General features: G+C 38.1%; 1 protein-coding gene across 1 annotated transcript; it reads left to right on the top strand.

The window, feature by feature from the left end:
• Positions 1 to 654: 654 nt before the first annotated feature.
• tmem38a (transmembrane protein 38A) lies at positions 655 to 23295 on the top strand. The gene is made up of 6 exons (XM_039766568.1): positions 655 to 867; positions 16455 to 16611; positions 16705 to 16889; positions 18446 to 18533; positions 22489 to 22606; positions 22795 to 23295. The coding sequence occupies exons 1-6, from the start codon at positions 744 to 746 to the stop codon at positions 23017 to 23019; spliced, it is 897 nt and encodes a 298-aa protein (XP_039622502.1). The 5' UTR covers positions 655 to 743; the 3' UTR covers positions 23020 to 23295.
• The last annotated feature ends 791 nt before the right edge of the window (positions 23296 to 24086 follow it).

Raw genomic sequence — 24086 nt, forward strand, 5'->3', positions numbered from 1 at the left:
GAGGAGTCAGAGAATTTAAACAATTTGCATTACCAGAGGTTTTGTAAAGATGACTGTGAACAAGCCATAGCCCTAATGACATAATTAAGATCTGAGACCTTGGGAAAAGTTATCTGAGACCTCATATATCTTGGTGTGCCCAAATGTTTGCAAGGTGTTTCTTTCCTTTATTCACTGTACACTATTACCGAACAAAAGCAATACATTAATCTTGCATAAAATACTGAAAAGTAATGTGTCATCTGTAACTTTATGGTTGTTGGTGATAAGTTCATCTGCTCACTTAATTATATACAGTAAGAGACAACTTAAGCAAGGCTGCCTAAACTTTTGCATGCTCTATCTATCTATCTATCTATCTATCTATCTATCTATCTATCTATCTATCTATCTATCTATACAACTGACAGGTCAAGAGTGTGCCGCAGATCGCCCATGAGCAAGAGTAATGAGGAGGGATTCGTCCAGAAACCCTCTCCTCCGTCTTCCGGGAAACGAGATCACACTAATTCTTCTAACACCTCACACCCTGCGTTCACCCAGACGGCTACCGCGGCGGCAAAAGAGTAGGCGGAGGGGGTGGAGGAGTACGAGGAGGAGGAGGAGAAGAAAGGCGGGGGCGCCCGTGACGTCACTGGTTTAAACAGCCGCGCTGTCAGATACCGCGCAGCGCGGCTGTCAGTCGGGCCGGGACAAGGAGCTCAGAGCACAAGCCAGACGCACAGCGCACCCGGAGCTACAGCATGGAGGTGCTGGCTGCCCTCAATCTGGGCGACTTCGCCCATTACTTCTCCAAAATGGCAATGTTTCCCGTCTTCGACCTTGCCTATTACATCGTATCGATCCTCTACCTCAAGTACGAACCAGGTCGGTGAGCGTGTTTTTTTTACTTCGTCGGGTGGGTTTCGGTCGGGAGAGGAGAAAGGTGTGAAGTGTATTTTCTATGCTATTAATAGTGCGGCAGTGTCAGGCTTAAAAAGCAAATGACAAGCAACATGGCCAAGATCATATGCGACCAGCGTCCAGAGGCATCATTAAGGCAAGACCTTTTCCAGGTTCTGCTTAACTAGTAACAACTATTACATCTTACAACTTTCTGAAGGGTTGTTAAAGAATGTATTTTAGACATCTTCAGTTAACCTGGATAGCTCCCATAGAAAATATGTAAAGAAGAATACCTGGGAGCTCCATTGCACAATTTCTGGCATTATCACTGAAGGCACATCATGATAAATAGTAGCAAACTTTTGGCTTGTTGAAAGGTATTCATAGAATGCAGTACATTACTGAGACCCTGTCTTTATCTATAGTGTTCCCATTAGTGAATATACCATAAGACTCAGAACGCCCAAGATTACTTATGTAAATAAAAGATTGTTAAATGTTACTTAACTCTTCTACTGCTATGCTAATAATTCCTGGCACAACCTTGTTTTCTCACCTGATTATACTGTATAAGCACTATAAAGGATTCCCAAAAGGAGTTCTCAGACATTACATTTAGCAATTCTGAAACCTCTACAATGCTCTTTGTAGTGAACAAACTCCTTTTGTTTAACACCATATTCTCCCAACGAGTCTTGGAACTGGGGATGTCTTGTATGCACTCTTTAGAGGAAATCACTTGAATCCAAGGCTCTTCTTGGAATATATCCTAAGAACTTTTGTTCCTAATAAAAGACTATGTAAAAGGTTTTCATTTTAATTATACTGAAAATACTGTATATAGCCCAGTTATGGAGGGAATCACAAGTAGTTAACATTGAAATTCTAAATTGTATTGTGTATTAAAATCCTTAAGTGAACATTTTCTTAATAATTGAAAAAGAGTGTAAAGCAAAAAATTTTAAAGAGCTATGAAGTGACAATAGTTATAGAAAACAGTATACTGGCAGCAACCATACAATATTTAAAGTAACAGAAAACAATATGTATTCACATATACACACAAATATATAACAATTTGTACAACAAACTGCAAAATAAAAAGATATACAATCATTCAGTGTTTTTTTTAATAAATCATTTTGTAACATTTGTATAAATTAATTTTCAAATAGGTTCAGTGTGCTTACAGAAACATAAAAAAGTACATTTGATAAGATTTATATATCCATTCAGCCATCGTCTATTGTGCTAAAATGGATGGATTATAACAAACAAAGGGTGTTGAAGTAATTAGTGAAATAATTCCACTCTCTCATTGCAATCTGAATGTAGAACATGGCTGGTATATTAGAAAGTGTATGTTTGGCTCTATATTAAGTTGCCAAGTATACACTATTCATCATTAATCCTCTCCCAGTATCTCGTGACTGGGTCGACTAGGTCAGAAATGGAATATGACTTTATGTAGTATGTGTTGTGTGTCAATCACACTGTAAATCACAGCTGCACTTTTTTATGATTACTGGTTATTGGTTAAATGCCCTTGAATAAAAAAAAAATAAAAAATCAGTAATGTGTTAAAAAATGAATACACAGATATTCTGTAGCACGGGTTACACTGGTGAGAACATTACAAAAATGTTCTGAACATGTCCATTAGCGAGTTACAGGAAGCTGTCCCCAGGCTGTTGTATATTTAATCCCCCACAATCCTTTGGCAGACATCTATTTGCATGAGCCTTTTACATAGCTTAAACAATTTCAAAGTGTGTAACAAAGCTGCTATTACTACTATTGCTTTTCCCACCATTACAAGTGCCTTCTGTAAATAGCCCTGTTATATGGTTCCATAAAGCGGTCTGGACACCTGACACTGAAAATAGGCTACGCCAATAAGTGTGGCATTGGAATTTCCAAGAACACAGTTTTAGTCGCACTCAGTCAGTGACTTATTATGTAATTAGTGCAGATACTTCTGTACATTATAAAGGAGATGTAAATTCTGTACATTTTATTCTAATTTATATAGTGCTGTAGAAGATGGAGGACAGACCAAATATAAATTGGTAAGAGGGAAACAAAACATTTGCTGCATATGACTGCATAAAAAGTCTCTTCTTCTTCTTTGGTTGTATTAACATGAAGATTCAGGTACAACTTCTGTAGTTGGTTTATTATGAAAAACAAATTGAACCTGAACTGAAAGGACTCAATGTAAAGCACATGGACAAGGAGTCTAGAATCCCTGTGAGCATGGCTGGCACTACCATTAAGGTGAATTAGGCATTTGCCTAGGATGCTGATCATAAGGGGTGAAAAACTCTGCTGCATGGGTTTGCTACCAAACAGTCAGTTGGCATACTAATAAGCTTGGCCTAGGGCACAATATAACTTAGCACTGGCACTGCGAGTACATTACAAAGCTTGATAAGTATACACCATTCATCATTAATCATCTGGCAGTATCTCTTTATATTTTGCTCCTAAAGAATCTGAAGCACGGCTCAATTTAGAATCTACTGATATGACCAGTTGACCAGTGCAGTGCCCAAGAAAAGGGTTATGAAGTCCATGTTTTGTGTCTCATAGGAGTGGAAGCACTGCTTTGCATTTTCACAGCTTAGCTCACCTGTGTTTGGTTAGGTGCCAGCATAAAACATGGATGAAATGCACACAGGCAAATGAGGAAGCAGGAACACACCACAAGGATCAAAGATCCAGGCAGCATAAGGAGGAGCCAGCTGGGCGAGGCATACACGTGTTAGGAGGAGATAATAGCACTAACCTCCATTTCATTGGCTGTCTTCTATGCAGATAACCTCTCAGTGAGTGTAGAACTTGATTATAAAATTCTCTTTCATGAAGGTAAATGGCTATAGTAATTTGTGCTTCAACTACCAAGGATCTGAGCTAGTTACTATACGTTATTACTGCAATTTATTAGGATATGGAATCATATTATCTCAGATGTTTTCTATACCCCAACAATAATATCTAATGTATTTTACAATATTTGGCCTATGAGATAATCATCTAATAATTTATATAGTGTCTTTCTAAAGCGACCACTACCACAAGGCACTTTACTTGATGGTAGAATTATAAATTATATAAATATACTGTAAGTAGAATTATATAAATTAAGTGACATACATAGTTTTTATCTATTTATTTCTAATTTGATATTGTTGCATGTTTATTGAATTTATTCCTTTTGTATTGCTTTTGATCAGTTGCCAGCAGATTAAATAATGCCACTTTGAGGCAAGGCATATTCTTTTCCAGCCCCCTACATATAACCTTACAAGGCTTGAGATGATGCAATTAGTCCACATACAGTACATATTCTGATACAAAATCCCACAGAATGATACAAACAGTAAACAGTATAAAAATATTAGTTTTATGTGAAAAATAAAATAAAAGATTAGTTTTAAAACAATAAACAAGATATTAATTCAATACCTCTGTTTGACCCTGGCCATTGTTTAGTTTATTGTTTAGTCCTGCAATTGCCAGACTGAATGTGAAATAAAAGACAATGTATGTGTGATTGACAACTTAATAACATTCCAGAAATTAACACAATTTTACAATATGATATAACCATTATATACATAATACAATATCTGATAACTTAGAAAGGACAGGGTGATATCCTTTACTGATATACTTATAATTGTGTTAAGCCAAATTTGAAACTTTTATGATGAAGATATTTCAAACAGTTTTTTAAGGTAATATACAAATACAGAGCTTAATATGTATGTTAGACTCAAGGTTCATAGTTAACTCTCATTTTTTGGTGTTCTTATTTCGTGATGTTGGAAAAAATTATTTATATACTATTGCATGAAAATGCTTCCCCTACCAAAATGCTACCCGAGGCAATCGCCTTGATGTCTCACCCCACGTGTTGGTCCTGCTGTAGATTTATTTGTGCTGTGTCATCATACCATGTAATGAATTATTGCTGCAGGTTTTCTGCACCAGTGGACTAGCAACAAATACCTTTAATTACAATGTAAGGTATCTGACAATGAAGGGCATCGCATCAGAAGTAGCGATTAAACCCACAACTTTGAGGCTTCCAATTTAATACCTTAGTAGTATCTCATGCTACCTGCTAGTAGTGTAATAATGACCCTGTAATAAACCTATACAACAGTTACAGCCATTACATTGAGCAGATAAAATATGTAAGGCTGTAAAGGCAGTCTTCTTATATAGCCACTTTATGCTCCATTAAATTGTATTTTTCAAGAATAAAGAGCGACATTAACATACCATGCAGCTCAGTTTTAAAGCAGCAAGCACATGTGCTTGAGAGTCCCATTCAGGAGCCCGAAGTACTTAAGAACTTTCACTGATTTGCTGGAAGTCCCTAGCTGGCCAGGTGGAATTCCAATTCAATGTATGTTTGCTCAGCTACCTGTTGGGGAGGTCAGCTTCTCTGGGTTCACCAGTTCCTTGGTGTGGAGATCAAGGTACAAATAGTACAGGACTACCTGGAGTTGCTACTGGGAAGATCTTGGCATACAGTGCCTAGAAATCATTTCAGTAAAAGAAGCACCCTTCAAGTGATTTCCAATCAGGGCAGATTAGCGTGGAGTCAGAAAACCAGAGAGTGGCAAGGGCTGGTGGGAGAAAGAGAGGCTAAAATGGCAAAAGAATGTGTGGGGAGAAGGTAAGCAGAGTTCACCACACGTGGTTATTAATGAACACCAATTTTTAGATTAGCTATTAGGTACTAGGATTTATTAGCTTACTGTTTCATTAGTGCTTTTGTGTTGTCCATGTTTTATTACCTATTTTTATAATAAAAACCCTTCTTTGTTTGTAGTTGGGCTTGGAATTACTCAAGGGTGCTCAGTAGTGGTCACTTCATTTATACTTCCATTGTTTAGGCAGAACAAAATTAACAATTGAAGCCTCAGTGATGTCAGTGAATTATTCTTAGAAATTATGAATTTAAAACTTTTATTTTATATAGCAATTTCTGTAATGAATATCATATGAAGGTGCTTTACAGTGCTTCTTAACATTCATTTATTGTACTTACAGGTATTATCATTTTATTGTCTCTGTTTGTCCAATTCATGGCCTATGGCAATATTTAATACAAGACAGAAACTAACCCTGGACAGGGTTCCTGTCCCTTACAGGGCACACACAGACATGTCAGATCAGTTCTGAATGTCCAGTTAACTTAACATGCTAAGGTTTGGGATGTCAGTCAGTCATTGTCCAACCCGCTATATCCTAACTACAGGGTCACGGGGGTCTGCTAGAGCCAATCCCAGCCAACACAGGGCGCAAGGCAGGAACAAATCCCAGGCAGGACGCCAGCCCACCACAGGGCACATACCCACACTAGGGACAATTTAGGATCGCCAATGCACCTAACCCGTATGTCTTTGGACTGTGGGAGGAAACCCACGCAGACATGGAGAGAGCATGCAAACTCCACTCGGATACCCGGGAAGCAAACCCAGGTCTCCTTACTGCGAGGCAGCAGCACTACCACTGCGCTACCGTGCCGTCCCGGTTTGGGATGTGAAAGGGAAATTAGGAGCTGACAAAATCCACACAGGTAAGTGACTGGCATTCAAACTCCTGGAGCTATGAGGTAGAAACCGCTGTGCCCCTGCAGTCCTTCAATGTCACATATTTATGCTTTGCAGAATGAATGCTGGTACTTATCTATGGTGAGAGGAAGAGTCAGCGGAGTGTTCTTGCAAAGTCTGAAACCCTAATGACTTAGAGCCGTCCTCCTTTTTATAAAACCACCTCAATATCTTACTGGTGGTCAGTTTTAAAGATATAGGCCTTCATAAAAGGTGGCTTGGTGCACTGGTCAGTGCTGCTGCACCCTGAGTGCAGTGTCTTTGATTCAAACCCCACTACCAATAATTGTCAGTGTAGAGTACACATGTGTATCTGTGTGGGATTTTTCTCAGTCCTCCATTTTTTTACCTCCTTTCTATATTAGGGTCATTGATGATTCCAGATTTGCTGTAGGTGTGAGTGGGTTCTCTGATGGACTGGTGCCTTGTACAGGATAAGTGTTGTCAGAATAAACTCCAGTGTTCTATGACCACTAAATTGGATTAAGCAGATTTCAGAATGAAAAAAAATTAAATGAAAGAAGTTCTTCTAAATGAGTACAGTTTGTCACTTTCAAACCTACGGCCTTTCATTTTTGGATCACCTGTCTGTCTTTTCTTTGAGAAGTTGCTTTGCTGCCATGGGTCTTCCACCTGTGGGATTTTATCATGGGGTTGAGGGTCACACCTCTTTTCTCACCGACTGAACACTGCTTTGCATTTCTTCATGGACAATGTCCTTTCGTATTTAGTCACAGGCTGCTCATTTATAAAGCTGTGGTATGTCGGAAGCCCCTTTTCCTTAAAGGGCGTCTCTGTCCAGCCCCAACCCTGTGACAGGAGCAGCAGGTGATGAGGCCTGTCGGAGGTCATTTTTATTTTTAGTCTTACAGTCCGAAGGATCAGTTTCAGTCAAAGTGCAGGATAATCATTCTGTTTGGGGGTAGCTGGCCCGCAGTTGTCTTTGGGCATCACTATTGCTATGTGCATTTGTGTGTCGGGGGAAGGGAAGCAATGGTTGCGACTCTCAGACATGAAGTCTTTTTTTTTTTTTCTTTTTTGGGTCATTAGTTCTTGTCATGAGAGTTTTTGCTGCCTTTTAGGGAGCTCTCTCTTTGCTCACTTGGCCCCAGTCTTGAGAGATAGAGCTTGTGCCATGTTTGCCAGCAGTGCATTATTATAATTAAAAATGGGTCATGTCTACCTGCAATAATGAATATATTAAACAGAAGAAGAGAAAAAAAAAACTTCTTTCTTTAAGTAGTATCTTGACATTGTCTATCCTGCTTAGCCAAATCAGTGCCATAGTGTATCATTTAGGGAAGCTTTTTTTAGGAAAATTGGTGTCTTTTATCATGCTCACAATGTCCTCATAAATCCAGAGAGTCACGTACAAAGGATTTTGTTAAACCAAAGGCATATTGCAGAAGGAAAAGGGCTTCACAGTATCAGGTGACTTGGAGAGTCTCACGCAATTGAAGCGGGTCATTCTGCACTGGCGTCAGCGGCCCTGAGTGACAAATGCCACAACAGAAGCCCTGGTCAGCTTTCCTTTCAGCTCCTGCCGGGCGTGTGTGTCTGTGCCACATTACCTTTAAATGTTTAACTCTGATAAGTGATAACTGGCCTGACAACATACACACTAAGTACATTGCTGGGTGTGTGTGGTTTAGTGAGTAAGGATTTGAACTTTAAACCACAAGGCTGCAGGTTCAATCCAATTCCGGCACTCCCTGTGTAAGTTATGTAACTTGTCTGTGCTGTAATTGTAAAAACATACTAAAATAAAGTTAAGTGCTTTTAAAAGGCCTAAAATAGGGCTCTGTAAAAATCATATTTGCATTTGCTAAGAAGGTGTAATGATTCTGTATACAGTGAGGCCTTGTGGCTAAAATACTAGACCAGGGCTCCTGATCCTGAAGGGTCACACTGCACGTTTCCCTTTAACCAATTTATTATTTAAAACCTATTTATTTACTACTAAAATAATATATTTTCTGAACTTAGATTTAGTTACCTCACTTGTTACAATTCAGAACCCTTAACTGTCTATTAAAGAATAAACAGCTGTATTTAGATTTTATTTGTTGCCTTTATTTATTTGATTATGAGGTGTGAATGTAAAAGGAACCACGAGCTTTCCAGGTAATATTCTTCGATTTAAACCTGTGTGAATGAATCATGAAGTATCTGTGCTAACAAAATGTCTTGAAATAAGTAAGAGAGTAGGAAAGGAGTAACAAGTGTAAATCTATTCCAGACCACAAAAAATTTGGATAATGTTCTCAGAAAATGGAAAATCCACAGTGTGATTAAGACTTGTCTTGGAAACATGAAAGCACTAACCATATAGAAATATAATTAAATACTAAGTTTCATTATCAGTTAGGCCTGTCTTCTTATTATAAAACTGGTAGAAACGAAGGCCTGAAGACACAACAGCTGACGAGACCACAAATCAGGACCCCTTCCCTATACCAGGGTCACCAAATTCATTCCTGAGGTACCACTGTGGCTAAGTGTCTCATTCTAAATAGTTTCACAAATGAATGTTTAGTCGTACGTCTAAATGATCTAATTGTTTAATTGGTATTTTTTTCTTTTATTTTGCATTCATGAATATGTGCTTGTACATTTGCTTGTTAATAAAATACAGAAATGTGCATTTTTTTACCATGTCTTTAAACATTAACTTTCTTTTGCCATATTCTTTTTAATTCACTTTTTCCTGTGGAGTTTACTCCAATAATTGTATCCAAAGGCTGACAATGAGCAGTACAGACATGGGAGCAAATGACACAGAATACTAAAGAAAAGCTGATATTTCAAAATAAAATTCAAGCAAATTAATAAGAAACGCTTAAATGACCAGAACTTAAAAAATGGTCAAAATCTAAACAAGCAAGAAAAAAAAAACAATAATGAGTATTACAATCATAGATTCTTGCCAAACAGTTAGCAAACCCATTTAAAAAATTCTGATTTGAAACAAAAAAGGAAAATAACAGCTTGTTTAATAAAAGCAGGATTCCACTTTCAAGCAGAATGTGGTTCAATTAAATAGTTAAGGTGGTCTGCAGGTCTGAACTTGAGGACCATTTACCAGTAGTGAAATCTTTTATGACGTATTAGCACACAAATGAGTGGAACATTGAAGTAATGGCTCTGCTTTGTCATTTGCACCTGAGTCTTCACTTCTCATCACTAATGGTGAGTATTTGGATACAATTTAAGGAGCAATCTCCACAAAATAGAGTGAATTGACATAAAATGGCAAAAAAGTTGTTTAAAAATAATGGCTGAAAACACATTTCTGAATGCAAACATCATACTAGAGGACTTTTCTGAATGCAGAATTAAAAGACAAAGGCCAGCAAAATGACTAAACTGATGAGACATAAGAGTAACCCACAGATGTGTGAAACTGGCTGGAATGAAAGCCTGTATCTACAATGGTAAGCCAGGGCTGAACTTGGAAACCTCTGCCCTAGACTATGAAGTGCGTGGCTACCAGTTCAGTATTAGTATGTGACCTTGAACAACTCGTTTTTATGTATGTTAATGTAACGGAGAGTGGCTGCATGTTCATCTTGGTCAGTCATACAGTAGAAATGTCTGCATGCATCTAAAATACTACTCTTAGGTGTGGTCCATGGAGGGGCTTAGGGAAGAAGGTTCTAAGTGATACCAGAGAAAGGTCACAAAGGTAAAAGTGAGATGAAAAGTCCATACTTGGTGTGTTTGAGTCTATACATTGCTACAGATTACTAAAGCTATATGAGGTCTATCTGGAAAAAGTCATGCCATTGTTAATATAATGAGAATGATTTGTGCAGCATCAATGTAACCTGGCAGCCAAGGAGAGCGAACTGGAATGCACTTCCGTGAACAGTGTCGACTTCACTGGAGTAGTCAGTGGGGGCACTAGACACCATTTAGAGAGCATGTGTACTGTGTGCCTGTCACATTCAAAATGACTGAGCAAGTAGAGCAATGAATCTGCATGGAATTTTACGGTAAGCTTGAACATTCATCCGTGAAAACTATTTGGATGATTCAGAAGTCTTTCAGGGATGATGCAATGAGTGCAGAGCAAGTAAAAGTGTGGCACTAATGCTTCAACGATGGCCCCCCTACAGCCCAGATTTAGTGCCCTGCGACTTATGGTTATTCCCAAAACTAAAATCACATTTGAAAGGAAAGAGATTTCAGACTATCGATGAGATTCAAGAAAATATTAGGCAGCTAATGGCGATTCCAACAAAGGATTTTGCAGAGTGTTTTGAACAGTGAAAGAGATGCTGTGTGAGGTGCTAAGGTGCCTATTTTGAAGGGTACTGAGGCATTATTGTTCTATGTATCTTGTATGTTCTTCATTAAATGTATCTATTTTTCATAATACATGGCTGGATACGTTCTGGACAGACCTCGTATATATTCAAACTGCAGTTAAACTGACTCGGTTCTGATTTTTGACTCATTTTCTATTTTTTGTTCAACTCTTCAAATTTATTTTGCAAGCGATTCAGATCCAGTATAACTGGTGTACAGATAGCTATCCTGGACCTGCAAAACTAGTAAAAATAAATTCACCAGACTGATACAACCTAATAGACAACCATTGACACCAGCATCATGCAGAGTTGTACTTGTTTACAGTATAGAATGTCTGAGGACGTCTGTATGATGGCAAGGAAGAAAAAAAGAAAATGAAGAATCATAGCTATTGCTTTGAATGGAATCATCACTGCCGGGTCTGTAAGACACAAGAAAAGAGTCAAGACTGGATGGTCCTAGATGTTCAGGGGTTGGGAATGGAGGACATTCAATTACATATGGCAATGTCTAAATTAAAGACTCTCTTGGAAAAAATCTAATTTTCTACCCTACTGTGTCATAAAGCGTATAGAAATAGAGCTGCATTAGCAGGTGACATTTGCAGACTACCGCAAACAATTGAATCAACAAGCCAGTAGTTTATTTTATTTATTTTTTTTTGTATTTCACTAGAAAGGTTGAATCTGTGTCATGTGAGTAACAATAACCCTCCAGACAGGTGATAGCACAATCATAATCGTACCAAGGTAGTAGAATAAGCCATAACCATATAAATTTAATTTCTGAAATTAATTGAATAGCCTAATTTGATACAAAATTCAATAAAATCACGAGATAATAATTATCTCTAAATATTTACTCATGATTCCCAATTTCAGCGTCCCTGCTTACATATACAAAGAGTGCAGAATTACAAATCAATCAATATGTAACATCAGAATTTGTCCTACGAGGGACCAACTTTTATGAAATTAGAACCTATTAGCATGCCACAGCAAATATGTAGAATGTAATCAACTAATAGAATATAATAATTTCCAAGTTTTAACACAAATTTTTATTTGTGAGAGATGTTCATACTTTGAATTAAATTAGCCTTTAGCAATACAGTCAAAACCTAGAGTTGAAGACCTGTTGCCATGTTTATAATTTAATTTTATTTCACCACGCCTGCGTCTCTTATGGTACTTCAGTTTAGGGTTATTATTATGATGGGTGCTATTGTTATCGTTAATGTGATGAATAAATGCCTGTAATATTTTCCCCTTCCATGTTCCTCATGTTTATGACAAGTCAGCATCCATGGCACTACTATTACTATTACTTATTTACTTGTAAAAAATAATGATTGTGGTATATCTCTGTACTTGTGAGACACCTTGGAAAGGTATTCACTACAGAAAGGTGCTATATATAACTAAAATATTTGCTATTTATATAGCAGTCCTTATTAAGATGACCAATATCCTCTCCTTGAATTTAAGGTCTATCAGAAAAAATAACCAAAGCCTACTGCAGCCACATTTGTCCATTTCAATATAATCCCCCTAAGATTTTTATTTTTTCTTTTCACTTCAATGCTTTGCATAAACAGCAAGTCTAACCTCTTAAGGGCTTTAGTGCCATATTCACATTTATTATAAGAATGAGCCACCAAGGCATGGATTTAGTGTAAGTTATCCTGAAAAATTAATAAAAATTGATCAATCAGCCAAATGCAATCTTACAGCCACGAATGCCATGTACATGCAGACTGCAAATTATATACAGTGCGGGATGTCTGTGAATTCATCACCTCATGATGGCAAGTGCTCACAGGAATTTGAGTGGAATTGTCACTGCTGGATCTTCACCTGTTGGCTTGTTAGAGGAGTCACTTGGAATGACTGTCTTGGACAAATATGCAGATTTTAGAAAACACAGAGCAGGTAGGCTGTATTGGCAGACTCTCTTTCATATTTGCATTTCACATTTCTGTAAAATTATTGAAGTTTTGTTATAAGAGTGAAAAACAAATTATTATTTTAACAGCAACATAAGCAAATGTTTCAAAGGGTAGCTTTCTATTTATCCCACCAGTATAACAGGTAGCTTATGATGGTAACAACATAATCATAGTTTTACCATACAGCCCTATAAACATCTAAAATACATTTAGCTCCCTGAAATAAAATGACTAATCTAATTACAAAATTAAATGAAACTGAGGTAATTATTATCATTAAACATTTCTCATTATTCCTCTTTACTATATCCTAGTATATAAAGAGCGAAATATCATCATGCAATCAATGCATGCCATCATTATTTTTACAGCCAGAGACCAACTGTAGTGAATGTTTTAGCCTGCCAGGAGTGAAAATTGTGATTGGCCAAGTCACAGCTGGTGTGAACAATGGAGGGTGATATTTGATGAGTTTTAACGCAAGTTTTAAAGTAAGCCCATTCGAGAGATGCTTATTCTTTGAATTAAATCATTGTTTGGCAAAGCATTCAGAACCTAGAGTTGCAGTTCTATTTCTGTCGTGATCATTTAATTTAATTTGTGTCTTCTATGCTACACCCACTTTAAGTTTTTGCAACTGACTTAACTTTTCACAAAAGTGTCAGAAAAGCAGCAACTGAACTAAAAGAGTCCATTTTCAAGCAGTAGCTGAGAGATAACTCAGAAGTGTCTAATAACAGGCAGTCACTTTCTTCCTTCCTCTTAGCATATACGTCATCTTGCAGAGCCAGATGTGTAATATATATACATCTGGAGACAACAATGACTGATTTTTTTTTTAAATATGGGTGGGAACAATTAGATGATTCGCTGAGAATCACATTTCTAAAACAATCCAAAATCTCATGAAGGCGGAACTCAAACAAAATAGCAGTGGTGCTCTGTTCAACGTCATCTGACCAATTTTAAGCCTACAGTTATGATGGATAAACCTTCCATGGCCAAAAAGTCTCCCAAAAAGACCACTGTGAAATAAATAAATGTGTGGCATGGGTGTGTGGAGAATACATTACATGTATTTAAAAAACTGATACAAGGGAAGAATTCATCCATCCGTCCATTATCCAACCCGCTATATCCTAACTACAGGGTCACGGGGGTCTGCTGGAGCCAATCCCAGCCAACACAGGGAGCAAGGAAGGAAACAAACACTGGGCAGGGCGCCAGCCCACCGCAGACAAGGGAAGAATCTTTCAGCAAAACCCAATTATAATTTGGCATTTGAGCACATCACTGGACTTGTTGTAAAAGTGAACAATGCACTAGTCAATGTCATTCACAATGAAGACAATACAGTGCTCAAAGTGCTATACAAAATTATCAGTATTATTAGTATAAGAATTATCATAGAAATCCATCAATGTACTGAGCCATCCTAATCCAGTTTCACAGAGAGCCAAAGACTAGCTCTACAGTACTGGTGTAAGACAGGAAACAGATCCATCAGGTCAGAACTACTCAATTTAGAGTGAATTGACTAATCTAAAACACTAATCTTTGACATTTGGAAGGAAACAGGAGGACTGAGACAGAGTGAGAGAACCTTTACAGAAGTAGAAAGAATATTAACTCTGCACAGACAGAGAGTAGGACAAGAATTCATCTCAAGTCTCCAGAGCTCTAAGGTTATATCATCCTTAGGATGAGTTATTATTATTATTATTATTATTATTATTATTACTAGGGGGCTCTGCCAAATGCTCGCTTCGCTCGCCAACCCCCGTGCGGGCGCTACGCACTAGCCACTTGGCAACTCTTCCGCTCGCATATAGGGAAGCGGATATACAATTTAAACAGATTGTTATTTTCATGGGAATTGTTACATATCGCGTAATTAACCATAGTAAAATGTAATAAATTGAAAGAAAGTTATGTTTCATGTTGCGTTATACATTTTTGTTTTGTTCGGCTTTGAAATTAAAACGCAAATACTTTTTAAACTTACACTTTTACTGTAAAACTTCAGTAAAAACAAAATTTGGAATTAACTTTTCATCAATATCGCTTTGAATTTTAATTCTCTGTTTAGAGTTACATTGTGACAATGCAATGAATAACTGCCCATGAGTGAATATTGTTTCTTTCTCTCTAATAAATAAACCGACTTTTTCAAATGTTTGTCCCTGTGATTTGTTAATTGTCATAGCAAAAGCTATTCTAATGGGAAACTGTTAATGTTTTAATACAATTGGTATATCAGGATCTCCTTTGGTATCTAGTGTTATCCGCGGAGGATGAATACAACTAATCTTGTCCTATTGCATAGCTCATCACTCATACATAAATTACGCAATAACATTATGATACATCCTTCTTTCAACAGTAATTCAGCCAATGGAAGACCAGACAGTATTAACAGTTGTAGATAATCTATGGGATATTGTAAGTTGATGTTTTCATCTTCTGCACATTCACCACCAACTGTTTCAGCATAGTCTATTGATGCGCATTTAACTAATTTGCCATGCAACCGATCAACAGTTTTCTTGTTAATTCGTTTGATCGTTTCTCAGTGCTAGGATTGCCTGTGTACTCATTTCTTCTGTTCATAACCCTTCGGGATGAAATTCTTCAATAAGATTAGGACATAATAAGTCTTCTTTTATTGGAAACATAAAGTGAGGAAGATGTAAAGATTTATAAGAGCTGAGAACCCAGGAACTGTGTCTGACAAAAGTATTCACACAAATGAGAGGTGAGAGGACCGTGGACATGGGTTGTTAACCGTAAATGGTTGAGAGGAGTGCGGGACTTGAAAAAATCTCTTGGCAATAGTCTTGTCTTGTCTCAAGATTTTCTTTTATAATAGAGAGATTATTATTATTATTAAAAATCCATACATTTATTGAGGCTGTGTAATCCTGTTTTTTGGGTCTCAAGTAGCTGAACCGTAACGTGATCCATTACCAGAACAATTACATAGAATGAGATATTAGCACACAGTTTTATTGGATTTGGGAAAAGCTGCAGTACCCACAAAAACTCCACACAGTCACAGACAGAACACACCAACTGTTATGATGTGGAGTTTGCTCCAAGGCGAAAAATAGGTGTTGGCCTCCAAAAACAGGCTAGGGAGCAGGCCAGAAACTGGCTTTAGCTAGGCCCCTAAGTCTACCTGCTGGTTTCAACTTGAGTGGACTTATGTCGGTCTTACAGGACACTGCTGTACATTTGCCAAATCTGTATGTAATTTGATTGATCCAATCACAAGTGAATTTACACCTTTTTTTATTTCTTTCTTTTTTTTTTTCGACTGCTGTCCAATTGCACATGCAACAGGCTGTGAGCCAGAATCAGCTGCTAGGCTTGCTTTGATTGGCAGATAACTGTGCAAATTGTTTTGTGCAATCTGCTGGGTGTCTGTGATGTAAAATGCTTGTTGCAATTATTACTTCATCACTAATCACGTGAACAGAGCCGTGGGCTTATAAATTCAAGTGGATGGTTATGGATTTACAGTTTTAAGATTCGTACTGAGTTAAACTAAAATGAAGGGTAATGCTTCAATACTTCAACACATGTAATAACAATTTAAAATTAAATTGAAACTGTCAGAATAAGCATAGATCTCTCAGATGAACTGCCTCTGACTTCTCTCTCTCTGTTTTCAAAAGGATCGGTGGAAGTGTCCCGCCGCAGTCCCGTAGCCTCCTGGCTCTGTGCAATGCTCTACTGCTTCGGGAGCTACGTCCTGGCAGACATCCTCCTGGGCCACTCTCCTATTGACTACTTCAGTAACAACTCTCATGTGGTTCTGGCATCAGCTGTATGGTGAGCGTGTGGATTTGCCCTACATCCTACACAGGTTGTTTATCTCTCCTGGGGCCTATCAATAGAAATTGTATCCTTGTTGTTCCTTTGCAGGTACCTCATATTCTTTTGCCCTTTCAACATCTTCTACAAGTGTGTTGCCTTCCTGCCTGTTAAACTGGTTTTGGTCGCCCTGAAGGAAGTGGTGCGCGTGCGCAAAATTGCTGCTGGTGTTCATCATGCACACCATGCCTACCATCACGGCTGGTTTATTATGGTCCTGACTGGATGGGTCAAAGGTTAGCTTTTTTTTTTTACATTCAAATGCAAAAGATGGCCATTTCCCTTTCTATCTCCTCCACTATGGCCAAGAAGCTTCAGCTTTTTACTCTTACTACTTTTCAGACAACCACCAGCAGACAACCTTCATGCTCAGTTTGTCTGTTCAGTCAATTCCACCCATTTGCAGAAGCCTTATTTCTAGTTCTTGTCCTTTCTTTTTAATCCTCCCTTACAGTATGTCTATATACAGTATCTTGTCTTTTTAGCTTTTTTCCTTTAATCTTCATCTTTACCAGCAACATACTGATATCCTGGTACTTTTACCTGACATCTATTCATGTAGCTCCATGCATGACATGAATTCAGCCCTATTCCCATCAAACTCTTATTATTCTGACCCTTCTCTGCTGCTTACCATCTTCCTTCTAGTTTAGAAACAGACTGACCAGATATTCTAAATCACAAGCCGAGACTTGCCCTTGGAGTTTGGTGCATGCAATTTCTTGTTTATTAAGTCAAACATAATTTTGAGCTTGTAAGAGGGTAAATCATAAAGTAAAGGCGATTTGAAACACAATACAACACATTCCCTATGGCTTACTGGTAGTTCAAACATGCACAGTGCAATGCTCTGCCATTAGTCTAACTGAGGTCAAGGTCAAATGAGCATCGATGCTCCACTGCGGGATTACATCTTTGTTGAACAACATACTGTAGTGAGATTTCTTTGGGATGAGGGAGTGAAACCTTCTGAAATTCACTGAAGGATGGTGGCTCAGTACAGAAGTGAAAACAGCATGATGCAAAGAAAGGTTTTGAATGGATAGAAATATTTAAAGCAGGAAGAACAAGTGTGACCAGCGAAGCTTGATCTGTTCAACCACCAACATCACACACACAAGCTCACAACCACATGGTACATGCCTTCATCAGAGAAGACCAATGGATTATTTAGTCCATTGTTGCTGCACACTTAGAAATCAGCTAGGGATCTGCACATGTTAAAGTGCATGATGACTTTGGATACCATAAAGTTTCTGCAAGATGAATACCTAAACAGCTTACTGATCTGCAGACAACCCAACATCCTTCAGTGAATTTCAGAAGGTTTCATTGGGTTGAATTGATGCAATCCTGCAGCGATGACTCCGTGGTCATTTGACGTTGGCTTCAACTAGACTAATGGCAGAGCGCTCTGCTGTGTTTAAACTACCCATAAGCCATTGAGAATGTGGTATATCGTGCCAACTTCTATTCATTGTGGCAGCTTTTATCCATTACCACATAATATTAAAATTTTCTTTTGTTTTTGATTCACAGTCATAGTTTTAAGCTTATTATACAGATGGTGGGGGTCACAGAGTACCCCTTAATTTTTAGACACTCAATTGTACCTACAATAAATTAGGGCTTGCCTTTGGTTTCTTCTTGTGTTCGCAAATAATAAATCATTTTTAATGTTGTCTGTGTCAGTGGACTTATATTTATTAAATAGATTGTCAGCAGGCATAGCCTAAAAATTGGTCACCATAGTTTACAAAGGAGTCTAATCTTCATCATTGTTCTTAAACAGGCTCTGGAGTGGCACTGATGGCCAATTTTGAACAACTCGTTCGTGGCGTCTGGAGACCAGAGACTAATGAGATCATGTACATGTCATTGTAAGTCCATACATTTGGTGTTCTTCATCTTTTTATGCCAGCTTTGCATGCCTGATATTATTAAACATATCACCCAGATGCGTTTAGCATACCCGTGAAATGTTTTTAAAGTTTTCATTAGGTTTGTACATTATGCAAGCTGAGTACCTAACATTTTATTATATAGTACAATTTATCATATATTCTTCAAGTATGGATGTAGCCCTGGCCACTTTTTTATATCAATAGACATAAAATGTGTAAGCATGGCTACCAGTCATGTCATTAAATCACATATAGGTCAATTGGCTGAGCATGTGTCACACTAAAATTAACAGAAGCAATAATTTAAAGAACAAATTTAGCAACACGTATCAAAAAATGGTGTATACATGAGCTGAGAACTTGAGGAAGCAACAAAAGTATTTGACCAGGTGGGCATATATATTATTTACCTTGATTTTCAAAATGTTTTAGATAAGGTAGCACAGGAGAGCCTAGTGATCAAACTAAAACAAGTGGCTTTTCAAGGCACAGCATGTAGAGAGGTGGAAAATTGACATAGATAGATAGATAGATAGATAGATAGATAGATAGATAGATAGATAGATAGATAGATAGATAGATAGATAGATACTTCATTAATCCCAAAGGGAAATTCACATTCTTCAGCAGCAACATACTGATAAAAAACAATATTAAATTAAAGAGTGATAAAAATGCAGGTATAACAGACAATAACTTTGTATAATGTTAACGAAGGGTGGAATAGTATGGGGGAGGAAGGATCTCCTCAGTCTGTCAGTGGAGCAGGACGGTGACAGCAGTCTGTCGCTGAAGCTGCTCCTCTGTCTGGAGATGATTCTGTTCAGTGGATGCAGTGGATTCTCCATGATTGACAGAACCATTGCTCTGCCATGGATGTCAAACTGTCCAGCTCCATGCCTACAACAGAACCTGCCTTCCTCACCAGTTTATCCAGGCGTGAGGCGTCCCTCTTCTTTATGCTGCCTCCCCAGCACACCACTGCATAGAAGAGGTGCTCGCCACAACCGTCGGATAAAACATCTGCAGCATCTTATAGCAGATGTTGAAAGATGCCAGCCTTCTAAGGAAGTATAGTCGGCTCTGTCCTCTCTTGCGCAGAGCATCAGTATGATATAAATATGATGAGTATTATATATGATAAGTATTAAATAAATAAATATTAAGTATTAAATATGATAAGTATTAAATCGTAAGTATGATATAAATATAAATATGATGTATGGTGATGGAAGAACATTTTACAAATTCAGCAATATTAAAAGTGGTTTCCTTAAGGAGTTAGTTCTATACTGTTACTAAGTGCAAAGTATTACAATTGAGACATAAAAATGTTAGATTTGAATACACAATGGAGATGTAAATCAGAGTAAGTCATCGAGGACTTGTTATTGTCCACATCCAGCGTAGAGTAACAATTGGAAAGGTCAATGAATTGTTAGGTTACATAACATGATATCATGAGTATAAATAAAGGGAGGTTATACTTGAAGTAAATAATGCATTGTACTTGTGAGGGCCCAACTGGAATAATGTGAGCAGTCTATGTCTCTGTATAACAAAAAGCCACAGCACACTAGGGAAAGTCCAGAGAAGAGCAATTGGCTGATTCTGAGACTGTCAGGAGTGTTCGGAATTAAGAAAGGCATTAGTACAGTGGATCCATGCTGTTATTTATGAGGCTCCCAACCTCTCGTATACATTTATTATTTATACCGTACAAGTGTGGTCATCTTAGCCTTTTTAAGGATATCTGCAATAAAGAGCTCTTTGGGTGTTTCAAACTAACTTATAGACAGATACACAAAATAAGTGTGGGGTTCTCAGACTTTCATATAGATCCACACAGAACACAGGTCTTGAATTTTTACCAGATATACAAAATATAAAAATGTAGTGCTTCCCACCATTTATATAGATCCATAAATTACACAAGTCTTCCCAAACAGTTAAAAATTACTTTAGTTCTTCCAACCCCTTTCATAGATCCATAGACAATACAAATATTGGGTTCTTAAAGGTTTTGTTTAGATACAAAAAAATAAGGTTTAGTGTTCCCAACAAAACGTGATTGTGAGGAACTCAGGCTCTTTGTTTAAATACAAAAAAAAACATAATTATGTCATTCTCAGTTCTTGACATGAATGTCTACAGCATACAAATGTTGTGTTCTCAGCCTTTTAATAAACAGTGTTATTGATAGGGAGCATCTGACATCTCAAACTTAGAAACACAACTATTCCAACCAAGTATCTGGCTCAAAAACACATTTTCTTTTCACATTTTCCATCAATAACCACTGAGGTTATCTTTACTGTACTGCTATCATTCCTCCTCCTCCTTCTCCCCAACTCCAGGTGAGCTTTGCCCCTACTCCACTCCAAACTCCAACTCATCTGACTGAGAAGGAGGTGATCAAGAGCTTCTCTTAAGGCCAAACACTGGCCTGATATATGAGAGCGGAAAAGCCACCAGCCAGGAGCTCCCTCTTGTGGCTGTAGACATCCTTGACACGCCTGCCTGCCTCAACTACATTCCCCAAGAGCAGTGTGAGAGTTCAAACCAGAGCAATGCTGGGATATGCTGCCATCCACAGCACTGAGAGAACATCAAATTGTCCTGAAATGCATTGCTCCACTGCCCACTCATTATATTAGCGTGGAAAAGGCACCATCAACCACTCCAGCTGGATCGCCACTCCATCCATACACTTTGAACAGTCTAATAAATAAGTAGATAAATAAATAAAACATAAGCATGGAGTTCTCAGTTTTTACATGGTACTGTGCAGCACACCAATATTGCATTCTCAGAATGTAATATGTATCAATACAAAACACAGAACTGGACTTGTCAGAATTTTTATACAGGTTCATGCAAAACGCACATATGAGCTTTGAAACACTTCCTGTGGATCAAACAGAATACAAGTGTTGGAGTCTCAAAACTGATATAAAATAGACAGCTGTAGGATTTCCAGTCATTTCTAAGAATTATACAGAGCATAAGGACAGGGCTGTCAAAATATTTGTCTAAAAGTCAAAAAGAATTCTGCATGGAGGAGTAGGAAAAATATTTTCTGTCAGTCAATGTCAGGTACTGGTAGGCAGGGATAGGAATTGCCTGTTTGTGGGGTCATTAGCAGCCATTACAGCTAAGGGTGGACTCACTTTGGTCTGTGCTGGAAATGGTATAGCTCTTCAATTTTTCATTGAGTAAATTATTACAAAGTCAAATTTTATTTTATTTTTCCAATTACATCATCTTTATCTAAAGATACTGTTTAAATGAAGATCAAATCTTGATATATCTAAATATTTTAAAAAAGAAAAAAATCTCATGGGGTGTATTTACTTTTTCACTTGGCTGCAGATACAAAGGGTTTGGGTTTCATACTGAGACATTCCCATGGATCTGTACAACATAAAAGTGTGAATTTATTTTTCTTTTCATAGATATCTATTCAGACCGGGTATGTTTTTCAAATATTTATACAGTCAGGTGCAGTAAACAATTTTCAGTCTTTTATCCATACAGAACTCAAAAGTTCTCAAATCTGTTATACAGATACATGAAGTGTACATAAGTAGATCTTCTGACCTATAATAAAGATTCATGAAACACAAGTGTGAGGCACTCAAAGTTGTTATGCAATGCTTTAATTTTACATTTGTGGTGTTCTCAGTCTCTATTTATGATTCCATGCACCCCGTAAGAGTGTGGTTCTTATCTCTTTAAATATGTTCATAAAGGACATATGTATGGAATGCCCAGGAGTTGAGTATAAATACATGGCAGCTATTATTATTAGTTATGGATGCTAATCAAAGTGAACCCTTTTCTTGTTTTCTTGGATGTGGATGTGTTAAGCTCTCTGCAGCTACTCATACCATTGATCATTGTATTTTCTAATGCCTGTTTATCTCTGCAGCCCCACCAAGGCTAGCTTTTATGGAGCCATCCTCTTCACCTTGCAGCAAATGCACTGGCTTCCCGTGTCCAAGTCCACCCTCATCTTCCTCTTTACTCTCTTCATGGCAGTTTTGAAGGTAGAAGCTTGTAAGATTTTTTTTTTCCCAGTAATGAGAAAAGAGTTAAACTGGCCTGGTGGGATGCTGATTGCATGCTGTAGTCTTTTGAGGTGCAGTCAGAAAAACAGACAAGTGTATCTTCATTTTCCAGTTTGTGGTGACTAACTTGTTGCTTCTTCCCACCTCCTTTCTACCTCCTTCTGTAGGTCTTCATGACAGCCACTCACTCGCATGGCTCTCCCTTCGCCGTGATCGAAGGCCTAGTCTGCCCCGTTCTGTTCGGGTCTGCTGCCGGGGGTGACAACAACCACAATGGTCACGATGCCTCCCACCATGCAGTGGCAGCCCCTGCGGCCCCACCATCTCCAGCCAAAACAAAGGAGGAGCTGAATGAAGGGGTACGCAAGAGGAAAGCTAAGAAGGCTGAGTGAGGGCAACTAAAAAAGGGACTTGAGTGGACTCAAATGGAATCGTCCCACAATGTTTGCAGACCAGTTACCCTATTATGTTTTTAAGGTGTCAGCCATGGCCCTTTGGAGAGTCTGCAGTGTTGGCCAACTGTTACATGCCATCTCCACCACTTTGGGGGCAGGAGACAGTTTTAAAGTCTTGTGCTCCATTCAATTGTTGTACATGCTGGACTGGAAGCTGGTAACTCCTACTGGGCAGCACTCATTTGTAATAAAATCTTTCTGAGCTTCTAAATACTGCTGGCATTCAGTTTCTTTTTACAAAGTGAAAACATTCAGGGTGTGGGTGACATCTCCAACCAAGTGCTCCATTTCCAGTGGGCAGTAGGTTACAGCAAAACTCATTCAGGTCATCTTCCAAAATGTCACCACTTGTCAGCCCACCCAGCCATCTAGTTATGACAGAGCACTTAAGTGCCTTTCATATGAATAAGTACTGTATAATAGACTTTAAAACTCAGAATGAACAAGACATTTGGTGGTTTCAGTGGTTGATGGGTTTATGTGAAGTTCTTTATTTTCAAGTTAGAACTTCATTCGTACCGCCGTCCAGTTTCTGTTCCAAATATTAGATGCGATTTCAGTAATGATTACATCTTACTCCTTAACTGGGGACTAACCTGTAGCACTATAGGCCCTGTGGGTTCCTAATTGGTGTTATAAAATAAATAAACGTTACGCCTGTTTTCCTACCATATAACACTAGTTGGTTTAAGGAGTATTTCAAAGATGGCGCAGTGTAGGTAGGTGTGTGTGTCTCCTGTGATGAGTAGAGTTGTCCAGGGCTGGCTCTACCATTTAGGCAGTGTGACATAGTGATTAAGGCTTTAGACTTTGAATTTCAAACCCTGAGGTTGTGGGTTCAAATTCTGTTACTGAGACTTTGTGATCATGAGCAAGTCACTTCACCTGTCTGTTCTTCAATTTGAAAAACAAAATTGAAGTTTAAGCAATTGCATCTCAAATGTTGTACGTCACCTTGAATACACATGTCAGCCAAGTAATACTAGTAACAGTAACTAGCTGGT

Source organism: Polypterus senegalus, chromosome 10 (genome assembly GCF_016835505.1).
Source record: "Polypterus senegalus isolate Bchr_013 chromosome 10, ASM1683550v1, whole genome shotgun sequence".
Classification (NCBI taxonomy): domain Eukaryota; kingdom Metazoa; phylum Chordata; class Cladistia; order Polypteriformes; family Polypteridae; genus Polypterus; species Polypterus senegalus.